This window comes from Oncorhynchus keta, chromosome 22 (assembly GCF_023373465.1).
Source record: "Oncorhynchus keta strain PuntledgeMale-10-30-2019 chromosome 22, Oket_V2, whole genome shotgun sequence".
NCBI lineage: Eukaryota > Metazoa > Chordata > Actinopteri > Salmoniformes > Salmonidae > Oncorhynchus > Oncorhynchus keta.
Genome location: NC_068442.1, coordinates 25,568,269 through 25,580,662, shown reverse-complemented (window position 1 = coordinate 25,580,662; position 12,394 = coordinate 25,568,269). Strand labels below are relative to the sequence as shown.

The following is a 12,394-nucleotide window of genomic DNA, read 5'->3' as shown; positions in this document are numbered from 1 at the left end:
CTTCTTCTCTGCAGATACTCTCAAGCTCTGTCAGGTTGGATGGGGAGCGTTGCATCAAATCCGTCTTCAGGTCTCGAGAGCGAGATGTTCGATCGGGTTCAAGTCCCGAGTTGTCTTAGCTGTGTGCTTAGGGTCATTGTCCTGTAGGGAGGTGAACCTTCACCACAGTCTGAGGTTCTGAGCGCTCTGGAGCAGGTTATCATTAAGGATCTATCTGTACTTTGCTCTGTTCATCTTTGCCTCGATCTTGACTAGTCTTCCAGTCCCTGCCGCTGAAAAATATCCCCACACCATGATACTGCTACCACCATGCTTTGCCGTAGGTACGGTGCCAGGTTTCCTCCAAAGAGTTCAATCTTTCTTGGTTTCATCAGACCAGAGAATATTGTTTCTCGTGGTCTGAGAGTCCTTTAGGTGACTTTTGGCAAACTCCAAGCGGGCTGTCATGTGCCTTTTACTGAAGAGTGGCTTCCGTCTGGCCACTCTACGATAAAGGCCTGACTGGTAGAGTGCTGCTGAGATGGTTGTCCTTCTGGAAGGGTCTCCCATCTCCACAGAGGAACTCTGGAGCTCTGTCAGAGTGACAATCGGGTCCTTGGTAAACTCCCTGACCAAGGCCCTTCTCCACCAATTGCACAGTTTGGCCGGGAGGCCAGCTCTTGGTGGTTCCAAACTTATTCCACTTAAGAATGATGGAGACCACTGTTCTGTCTTGGAGTTCAAGGGACAATTCCTTTGACCTTATGGTTTTGTTGTTGCTCTGATATGCACTGTCAACTGTGGGACCTTATATAGACAGGTGTGTGCCTTTCCAAATCATGTCCAATCAATTGAATTTACCATAGGTACAAACATCTCAAGGATGGATCAATGGGAACAGGATGCACCTGAGCTCAATTTCGAGTTTCATAGCAAAGGGTCTGAATACGAATGTACATTTATTTTTAATACATTTCTAAAACGCTGTTTTTGCTTTGTCATTATTGGGTATTGTGTGTAGATTGCTGAGAATTTTTATTTATTTAATCAATTTTAGAAGCAGTAGCATAACAAAATGTGTAAAAAGTCAAGGGGTCTGAATACTTTCCAAAGGCACTGTAGCTGATAATGTTAGCAAGCCTTCATCAGAACATCATTTTGGTTGACTTTAGGATTTAACTGTTCTTTTTTTGGTCATCCTTCTGAGTCTAGATGCAAATATTCACTGCAATATAACAATATAGAATAGTATAATGCATATCATAGTTGATACAACATATTAAATGCACAGTAATAAATAATACACAGAAGAACATTTTGAACAATTATCAGATTGGAATTGACAGATTTCATATTTTGTATGTGACTGAAGGCTAAAAAGAAACCCGGTCATACAGCACTTTCAAAGCCAAAAAAGCACTACAACAGCCAGTTTCTGATCACACACAATGGACATGAAAGTGGACAGATTAGCTGTCTGAAGGCCAGGCTTCACTACACCCTTACCTTCTAGCAGGAAGTCGTCTGGATCTAACTTTTTTCTCTTCCTGCTCACTGTCTGCACTGCTGGCATCCTCCTCATCATCATCATCATCATCATCATCCGATTCATCACTTTTCCAGGTATTTCTTACAACACAGAAATACCACAAGTTCACCCTTTGGGTTTATTAATGCTCTACACCGGGCTTAGGGTGCTCTGGTTAGCAAGATTTGATCAGATAACTAAACATAAAGTAAAGTTCTGAAGACCACCTCAGTCTTGCTGTCTGAATCTCCTAATGAGCCACTTTAGACAAGCACAAACATCCACATATGCATGAAAATGGCAAGGACAGTATCTAGAAAATTATTGGAAAAAATAATGACAAATACAAACGCCACTGAATTGAAAGATCAAACCAAATATATGTCTTGCACTTACATCCAGACTGTCATGGGATACTATGGCTATATGTTCATGATATCAAGCAAGAATGTGATCCAAGGTTATGGAAGAGTCTAATTGGATAGCAGAAAGTGCATTTTGGAAGCAAAAAAACAACATGGATTGCCAGTAATGCAAACATGTGCTACAGATAACGAACGTCAGCTATGGCATTTGTCGGTTTAACTAACCCATTTACAATTGATTTGACAAGTAGACCTAAGTCATGATTCAAATGAGTTATTCTACACATAGCCCAACATTGAGCAGAATTTGGCACAACATAGTAAATTCATCCCACGACATGATAGATTTAAGTGGATAAGAATCAATCAAAATCGAGAAGAAAAAACTGAAAATTACAAATCTAATAATCTCAATACTCACTCTTTCTTCTTCTGTCGTGGTGCTTTTCTTTTAGGACTTTCACCTTCGGAGTCACTGCTACCCTGCAAGTGTGTTGAAATTGATTACATCTCAATGAGAAATTAGGCTTTGCCATAAGGGGTTGCAGCTAAATTGACTGAGACACCAATAAATCCACATGACATACACTAGAAGTTTTTTGGAAGTTTTCTTTAAAGAATATCCATTCAGCAGTATTTCAGTAGATTTCATGTTGCACTTCTTACCCCAGCTCCAATATTGAGACGAGCAGGTTCTTGTCTACTGCGATTTGATCGCCTGACCCCATAGACATCTGGATGCTCTTCCCACATCTGGAATCAAATACCAAATTGGATCATTGCATCCTTGCCATCTCCAACCCAATTGAGACAGGACCCCATTTCTAAATATGCAGTGCCCATGCATAAAAGCTGTTGTGCAACTGATGGCGCGATATATCCCAGAGCCGACTTGGTGAAAAATCTGTTGATGTGCCCTTGTGGGCACTTAACCCCAATTGCTTCTGAATCTGAACGGAATATGAAGACGCTCTATATAAGTGTCTGCTAAATGACTCAAATGTAAATACAGTACATGTCTTCTTCTGGCCTGGTATAGAAAATCTGATTTACAATCTAGAAACCATCAGGCAAATAATGGTATAACCAAATATGAGGAAAGTAGGATACCAAGTCTGTGGTATAACTATATGCATTCAACTGAAATGGTGCTTATATATATATATATATATATATATATATATATATAGAACACAGACTTGGCATTGGGCTTCATTTTATTTCCAACGCTGCAACGGCCTTTCAGCCCTACATATTAGAACTCAAGCAAACTAGTTTGCAGTACAGGCCTTGCTTTGTTTACCTTCTTCACATCTGACAGATTGTCTTTCTTTTTAACTGGTTGTCTGTCCTTGACCTCTGCCGAGGCCGGCTGGGATTCACTCTCAGACCCGGACTGGCTCCCAGATTCAGAAGAGCTGTTGGACTCTCCTGAGTGGTGCAATCTTCTCCTCTCCCTGCCCTGTTCACTCTCCGACTGACTCCCAGACTCCAACCCAGAGTGGTTCGATTCTTCTGAGGCCGAATTGCTATATCATCAAAAATGTGGAATTTCAGTCTAAAATATTACCAGATGTACTTAATATCATCCTTTTATAGTGCAGTACTTTCATTTGGTAAGCTATGCAAAGATTTCCCTTTTCAATAACACACCCATTTCATGAACAGTTTCTCCAATCTCCCACCTACTGTTGTCAAGCACGGATTTGGCTCAACAAATGAAGATCACTATTATTCAAAATTGTACACAAGGGCCAAAGGAAATTTGACTTCCGCTTCATCCTAACACCTCTGAAAGACACACATACAGGTTGGAGGTTGGAGCAGGGGGCTGCCACACTGGGCACCCATGGAGCTGTTGTTGTGGGGTGTTGAGCACCTTGCTCAAGGGCACAACAGCAGCCAATGTCATCTAGGATTTGTGTGTAGAAAGTTAAGAGGCTTATTTCACAAAGTACAAAAAGTTGGAGAATGTGTAACATGCTTTCTAAGTGAATGGAGTTCATGTAGTACTGAAAAGACTACACACAAAATGCTAATGCCTTTAGGTGGAAAAGAAACATCATTACATCACCATAGTGTGCTCAGATTAACTTTGTCATAACAAGACCACTCTCCATGCCAATCCAATCCTCTTAAAACATATCTTTAAAAATACTTCCATAACCCCATGCAGGAGAAATTGCTGAAAACCACAGAAGTGCTTCTCAATCTGGGATGTGTTTTACATCCATACTATTATTGTCATGTTGAAAAATATTTTCACAGTATTTAAAAGTTGCCCACACTAAAAATATATTTGCATTCATTCCTAATATAGCCTACAAACTTTCACAAATAACCTTACTGTTTTAAAACAATAGAGGGCGCCAAATAAGTCCTATGGTTGCCAGTGCCACATCAGTACATACATAGGGCCAACAGTGACTCCAAACATGAAGCTCCTACTGAGATTCTATCCAATGATAATGTCTAGACCTGAAGTAATATTCACCTCAAGAGCACATAATATCATTTTGTTAATGCAAACATTAGGCTACAGTTAACTAATGTATGTAAACAATGACAGAACCATGCCCTGATACATTCAAAACACTCCACATTTTTAGCAATCTAACCAAAAAATGCCATATTCATACTGTACTTTACCGTGAAAATGTTACATGCAACTAAAAAAAGATTAGAAGAAATGTCAACATTCAATTTAAATGGAATGTCTTTATTTAATGAAACCAGAACACATTAATCACTAACATTTATTTATTAAAACTGTAATTCTTACATAATAAACCCAGCAAATTACAAGAATGTAAACCTGTCTGTCTATGCCCCATACTGACATAGAATGTGCAGTACCTTGAACAGAGTATAGGGGGTAGCCACATCCAGCATTATTTCATTTTCAAAATAGATCATATCCACAGTCAGCCTACCTTAAAATGGTTAAAACATGAAGGCTGCTAAAATAGAACAAAAACAATCCTTTCATTTGTAGCCATGCTTTATTACCTATGTGTAGTCACGTATGAAAGTATTTATGCATATAACTAGAGCTATTCTATTAGTACATAATATTATTATTATTATATTATTATATTTCATTTGAAAATATACAGCCAACTATAGAAAATCTAACGGATTAAATGTTTATATAACCATTCAGATAAGAAAGATTTGTTATTGTGATATCAAAAGCTAATGAATTGTGATAAAGTTATTGTAATTTATTGACCCAGTGACAAATGCTCAAACCCCCATGAGCAAGTGACTCCCTTCATTGAGTGTGAAGTTAGACATAGGCGGGACAAAAAACTGAAGTAAATGATTACAGGCTGGTGGGTTGCTAGGTGAGGAATGAGCCAATCACAGCTCAAAATAAAAGCCTATGACCTTTGAAACACTTCCTGTTCCCCTTTCCTGTAGTTCTGTGCACACTTTTAATACAGAAAGTACAAAACAAGAGCCATTTTGTGAATTAAAAGTGGACTCCACTTCATGCCCTGTATTTCAAAATAATATTTATTTAAGGGATCTGCTCTCCCAGTGTCTTTTGCTTACATGTGCTTGGAAAGTAGTCCTCTATCAGGACGAGAGCAGTCAAAAGTGTGGTAGAGGATTAGTATTTTGAGGGACAGACTTCAGATAAAATGTGCATGGTTATTAAAATGGCTGCCAAAAGGATAGCAAATGCACTACACAGCCTTTAATTGTTTGACAACGTCTTCATGTCCTGTATGTGACCCATTATCAATTGAATTAAGGGCTATGGGCAGTTAAGCTGAAACATTTGCATGGATTGATAATCTAAAACCAATGCAATACTTCTCTCTTGAAGAGACACCCAAACAGGCCTGTAGATGTAGTAGTCATGTAGGCCTATGGTAAGAAATGTAAGCCATGTAATAGTAGGTGACAACATGTTGGCCCCATCAGGCTTTAATTACAATATCCAGTCACCAATTATACATAGGCCGACATAAGACAGTTAATTCCATGACTGAATTCTAAAACTATCAGAGATGTAAGAGGTGTAAGCAATGTGCACTTACCATCCCCGATAGAATGAAATGATTTCACTATGATGGATAAGCAGATATTATGTTCCACTCAAGACTACCATGATTTTGCAAGCAAGAATGGTTATTTGACACAAGTATGCCTCAAAATAACCTGTGCACATGTATAACTTTTTATTGATTATAATAAATTACATTGTTTTGTGTTCCAATGCAAACAGATAATACATTTCAATCATTTGAATCCCAACTTTTGTATTATTTTCCAAATAAAAGTATAATCTAATAGCTCAAGTTGTTGAGACCATGAAAACATCTGCAATACATGACATTTACCATCCTGGCACTTAGCTAGTAGCCTATTCCTTGGTATCAGAATATAAGCCCCTCTTGGTCACAAATACAGGCACAGCTGAATAAAGGGCTACTGTGCATTGAGGACATCACTCAATTGAATAAACTGTCCTATCAAATCCAAAAATGCAGCCTAATAGAAAAGCCTAATCTAGAACTTTTGAGTGAACACCAAATCTGTGCAAAATGTAGTATGTCAATGGTTAGTCTGAATTGTGTACCAGTGAAGAGCACTTCAAAAAGAGCTACATCAATGCCAATAACCCCTCAAATTGTTCTGTGAATGACATCAGAATGCATACTTTTTCAGTATATACACACCTTACCTAATAACTATTTCAAATGGCTATCCATAAAACATGTCAAAGTTAAATACATTTACAAGAGGACTGACTATCAGTGAAGCAGTTTTCAAATAGGCCTACAATAATAGAGGCTCCGTTTCTTATGGACAGAAGCCTGTAACAAATGAAGGAGTAACTGAAGACTAAATATCCAGGAGGTAAATAGATCTACAACAGCCTAAATAGAAACTAAAATCTAGTTAACATTCACTCGTGATTGACCGTATGGCCTACTATACATTTAACAGTTCTCATTCAAATACTACACACTTAATAATTTAGGCTATCCACATTTAAGCTTACTAAAACCAATGTTGTCAACTGTTTCAAATGATGACAAATGAGTCTTTAAACTTACCTACATAGTTGCCAATGCAGAAAACAAGTTGAATAGAGTCTACTGGATATTTATTTAAATACTTCCCTTCAGCCACACATGCTGTTAACATGAGTAAATTTGAGTTCTAAAACGTTTGAAAAAAGAATACGCGTTGCATGTTCAAATGGTGCAATGCAGTGTCGACTAATATGACAAGGTCATATCACATAGTAACGATGGAACAACAAACATTGAAATCATGCATTTGTTCCTGGGAAAAAAGCCAATTAAACTTATTCTAGGTTGTATACATGTGGGTAAAGATGAAATAACATGGGCCTGAAAGTTCAGTCTTTAGTGTAACAAAATGCTAGCAAAATTAGGGTGTGGCTATTAAACAAGACCAAGGTCATTGGTTTGAAACTGGTACAAATCGTTAAAACTATGTAGCAAATGTGTCCACAGGCGATCAACCATGCTTGTCAAGGTAAACAATGAAAACAGATGTCTAAAAAGTTAAATAGATGATCGTACCTTGATGCATTGCTTTGAGTCGAACCTTCATCTTCTTGCTTTTTATTCTTATTCTTCATCATAGTTTTATCTTGAAAACGTTGGATTTGATGGTCTTATGTGCTGGTATTTGCTGTCGAAAGTTAGAAGAGTGATGAACCATCATAAAAGTCCCATAAGATAGTTTTTCTCAGAGGACAGTAAAAACCTTTGACGTTACGAAGTAAGACAACGTTGTGTCAGGCGTTTAAATTGAACATATATTAATATATAAATTATCGATGGATAAATGACAATTGATGACATCCTGTAATTAAAAAGTGTTGAGAATTACAATTAGATCCACCGACCGAGCCACATGCACTAATTCTAACTGCGTCATCAGACAAAGGACGACCAAAATATGATAAATAAAAATTAAATCGATTGTAGGCATTATAAAAATGTAAACATACCTATTCCATGTACAGTAAGGTATAATGAAGTATTAGATTCACATCCGCAAAGTAGGCTATAGACTATATAATACTCATAACCCCCAAAAAAGGTATATATATAAAAAAAGGTTGAATGAAAATAAACATTAGGGGAAAATACATTAATAGGATATTGAAGCGTCAACACAAGTGATCGTGAGACGAAAGGCTAGAGCTCTTCACAGAGCACACGAAAAATGGAGGCGCGCCATGGCTGCCAGACCCAGGCAGAGAAGACAACGACTCGCGCATACACTCAGTAAAACCGATATACACGACGAAAAACTAATAAAAGCAGTAAACCTAATCTACTGTTCACCATAGTACTAGTTTTTATTTTAAATTAAAAAAATATTCATAGAGCGGCATATTCCAGCTTGATTTCATGAAAAAGAAAAAGGGCTGACGAAAGCCCAATGAATTGTTCGCCTTCCCAAGGCTCATCCGCCATCTAGAGCTCCTTCCTAGCTCTGAAAGCTTTGCCTTTGATTGACGTTATTTCCATTTACCCCACACTCAGGTGATGTCCCAAAGTCCCACCCCCTTTATTTTGTATAAAAACGGCAAACCTATATTACATTTTTATTTCATAAAAAGTTGCATCACTTCAAGAGGTTAGCCTTTGCCAAAGTCATATCCATATATTTTTTTTATCAATAAGGGTAATATTTGTACAAAAATAATTAAACATTAAGACCCATCACTTCCTGCTCAGACAGGAAGTATGACTTCAGGAGCCATTTTAGAGGCAGAGCCTTGGCCACCATTTCAGTTTTTGCCAAAAGCTGTTTCAACTGTGTATTATGTAGAGCTATGTAGAAATGCAGAGTATTACTGTATGGATTAGCCAGCCTCTTCATTCACCATGGAATGTGTTGATCACTAGAAGTCATACCCTTTCATTTTACTTACTTAAAAAATAAATGTTTGCGCCAATTAAGAGTCAGATTGTGAATACAGAACAGTCCTACAAAAGGTGTAGGACGTAATAAACTGGTCAATTAAATTAACCCGGGATATAAATTGTTTTAAAAAGTTGCTACATTGTTAAGTATTGCTCGTAATGGAGACAAGTAGCGTAAACACTTGAGCAAAAAAACTTTAGCGTAATAGGTGTAAAAGTTCAAAATTAAAAGGTTGTGTAAAGTATTACTTGCGTTTACCCTCCAATTCCCCAGATCTTATTTAAAGTTAGTAGGCCTAATTTAGCTAGCACTATTAAAATGTCAATTTAGATTGTACAAGGCAAACGTATCATACCTTCCAGTAAACAGGAGTAAATCAGAAGCCCCCAAAAATACCAGAAACTGAATTACATTTGAGTAAAATTGATTGAGTTGGAGAGAATTTTCACATTTAGCGAAATGACAAATAGTTCTGTAACATTCTTGGGTAGCATATTGATCAATGAAAGAAAGTCAGAATAGTGAAAATTGCAATGTTTTATTTAACATAAATAACATCCTATTAGGAAATCACAGAAGTAGAAAAAGTAGTGTAACTGAACTCAGTAAAGGAAACCATTACAATATTCAAACAATTTAGTCCAAAGAATTGCCAGCACATCCAAAGCACAAGAGTCCATGTCAAAGTTTGATGTAATTCCAATTGATGCATCTTATCCAGTAAAATAAAATCCTGAAAAATCCAGTCAGCTTTTCAAAAATCCAATTAGCTCCCAAATCAACGCCGCCATCTTGATGACAAAGCAGCTGTCTCCACTTCAATGTCCAGCAGAATGGGGTCTTTAATGGAATTAAGAAAAAGAAAATGAGTCGAAAACCCCAATTACATTTAATTAAGACCTCACTTTTGTCCTATCCCATCAATTGGAATTTGCCTGCGAAAAGAGCTTCAACACCACAAAAGATTCCGATTCCAATGCTCAATAGCTAGCTGAAAGTCGAGTTGGTAATGAAACCCAAAGTTAAAATGTCTGTATCATAGCAGTATGCAGTAACAAATATCACAATTCAAATAAATCCCCCAAAATCCAGAAGGTTTATATAAAAAGCATTATGGGCTGAATGCTTACTAACCATACACATGTGTAATATGCAGACAGATTGGACAAAATGTGAATATAATTTGAAGATTCAGCCCTATTCACCCCAAATGACCTTGTGCCCATGATTTTCAAATATGAACGTTAGACAATTATGTTAATATCTTTGGGGGATGGAATACTAAAAGTAATGCAAGTCAGCTGTTCAAATTTCCACAAAAGCAATCATTTAAAACCTTTAGAAATCTATGATTCTCACAAGTGTTTTAACGATAAATCTAAAGTCAAATATTATTATGCTTCGTTCACCTGAAGTAGGAAACTCAAAACTACCAGAACGGGAAAACATTAGGAGTACCACGACTATTTCATACTTGGGCGCTCGTTATGATTGGTTTTGGATGTTGGAAACCCGCAATTACGTAAATTCTGAGAGCTGTCCGGGGGTATCCCAGTCCCAAATTTCCGATGATTCCGAGAGCACATGAACACAGCATTATGCCATTTAATAGCAAGCATTCAACAAATTTTACAGCTGAATAATTTGAAAACAACAAAGACAAAACAGGAAATACAGGTGAAAGCTAAGCAAATGGAATGTTACAAAATGTCTGTTAATCATTACAGATCAGTATAATTTATAATTTTAGCACGGATAATGTAAAGTCGTTATTTATATCTGACAAATCAAAATCGTTCATACAACCCATGACTTGTGATCTACTTTTGGGATTACACTATGTTCATTAGAATAGATAGACCATTAATTTGATTTATTATCATTTTACTGGCAAGCTAGGCTAAACTACTTCAACTGCCCACTAGGGGGTTCACAGGAATCAAATTGAGCACACGCTGGCATGAGTTAATCTCATAATCCACTTTTGGCCAACTGATACAGATGAACTATTAGTTGCATCTAAACTACTGCTCCTTTATTTGTAACGAAACACAAAACTCCAACAATATTAATCATGCATGGAGTTAAACTGCACAAAAAATGCTAAATGTGCTTCCTCTGCATGCACCCGGCCTCAAACTTCCACACATGACCAGCAGAGATTCACCAAGGAAGAGAGGAAATCACAAAAATGAGAAAAATAATTTTAATAAGAACGAGAATAATAAAAAGAGTTCTTAAAATCTATTTACGCATTCACTTAAGCCAAGAAAAAAAATAGAGGCAGGTTCCGACCGAAGATGTCAGTTCATGACCAACAAGTGAAAACAAAGTGAAGATTTTTGGAGGAGCTTGCCAAGAAAACTGAATTATTATGAGAAACCATCTCATATTCAAAGTACAAGGAAATATCCATTGGGCCTTTAGTTTGAAGTTCTAATTTAGTGGACATGCAAATAAATCATTAGTAGAGGTGGGTTGGGTCTAATTAATACAGGATTATTTCGCATCTCACCTTTTTACTGAAGAAAAAAAGACAGCATGGCCTAACTGTGATCGTTTGACTTTAAGAAAAGTGAAATTCCTCCCGAATAAAGCAGAAGATACTGAATCATAATGGTAGTAGTAGGTAGGTGACTTTATTATCCCAGCTAGGAAATAGACTACTGCATTATGCTATTCTACCTATGTATTATGTCAGAATACACTGACCAAGTGAAAAAAGGAGGTTCAATCTATTACATTTCAAAATAAAGCTGACAACAAAAAAAGAGGGGGAAAAAAACTGGGGGATAAATTTGGGTAGTTGTGAATAATTGGGCCACAAGCAAGAGAAGAATCCCAGAATATTTGAAAGTTGGAAGAAAGCTTCAAGCATCAGGAGTTATCAACAATGAATGGCAAATTCTAGCTTCTAGGGAAAGGAAGCATGAGCATATTTGAAGTAAAGATTTAAAGGGCGAGTCCTTTACGCATCATACGCTAGCGTACCTGAAGACTTCGTCATTGCGCTTACGCTAGTTAGCATTGGCTGGCGAAACTAGCTCCAAACTTCCTTCATACTTCACACAGAGACATAAAAATGGTATCCACAAGTTCATTGGACGCGGGGTAAGTAGAAAAACAGAATCTCGCAGTATCCCTTTAAATCATTGTGATAAAATAGGATGCCCTTGTAACAGGGCTTCATATACCAAATTAAGAGATTAGTAACTTTAAACTGATTTAGCTTAATTTGAAGTGTCAATGTGTGACAATGTAACAATGTGTGATATAATTATAGCTTTCACCATGCAGCAAAAAAATAACAAAAGGGTAAACTGTCACTGGAATATACATATTTTATTTAATAACACTACAAGAAGAGGTAGAAATGTCATGGTGGTAGATCTCTGTTGATCTCAATTGGTTAAAATCAGTTTTCCAAATTACACCACATCACTGGGAATCCTACTCCCATTACCAATAAATAGCCCAGCTCTGGATTGTTATGGATGTTAAAGATCAAGTGCTATGTTTAAGGCCCTGTGTTTTGGGCAAACATGACATGCCTGGATTTGAACTTATGTAAAAGTTATGTTACTTCAATGTTATT

The 12,394-nt window shown here is 37.0% G+C and overlaps 1 protein-coding gene across 6 annotated transcripts in view; it reads right to left on the bottom strand.

Moving 5' to 3' along the window:
• The window catches only part of LOC118401229 (chromodomain-helicase-DNA-binding protein 2-like), a 35,831-nt gene that overhangs the window by 15,302 nt on the left and 8,135 nt on the right, over positions 1–12,394 (bottom strand). For 5 of the 6 annotated variants that reach the window (XM_052474956.1, XM_052474955.1, XM_035798574.2 and 2 more), the window contains 6 exons: positions 7,874–9,639; positions 7,440–7,551; positions 3,176–3,401; positions 2,539–2,625; positions 2,294–2,355; positions 1,486–1,608 (listed from right to left, as the gene is read on the bottom strand). In XM_052474956.1, coding sequence (XP_052330916.1) covers positions 1,486–1,608; positions 2,294–2,355; positions 2,539–2,625; positions 3,176–3,401; positions 7,440–7,501 — 560 coding nt within the window. In that variant the 5' untranslated portion in view covers positions 7,502–7,551; positions 7,874–9,639. Of the gene's footprint in view, positions 1–1,485; positions 1,609–2,293; positions 2,356–2,538; positions 2,626–3,175; positions 3,402–7,439; positions 9,640–12,394 lie in introns of all 6 variants that reach the window. The other variant, XM_052474954.1, reaches the window with a different exon arrangement.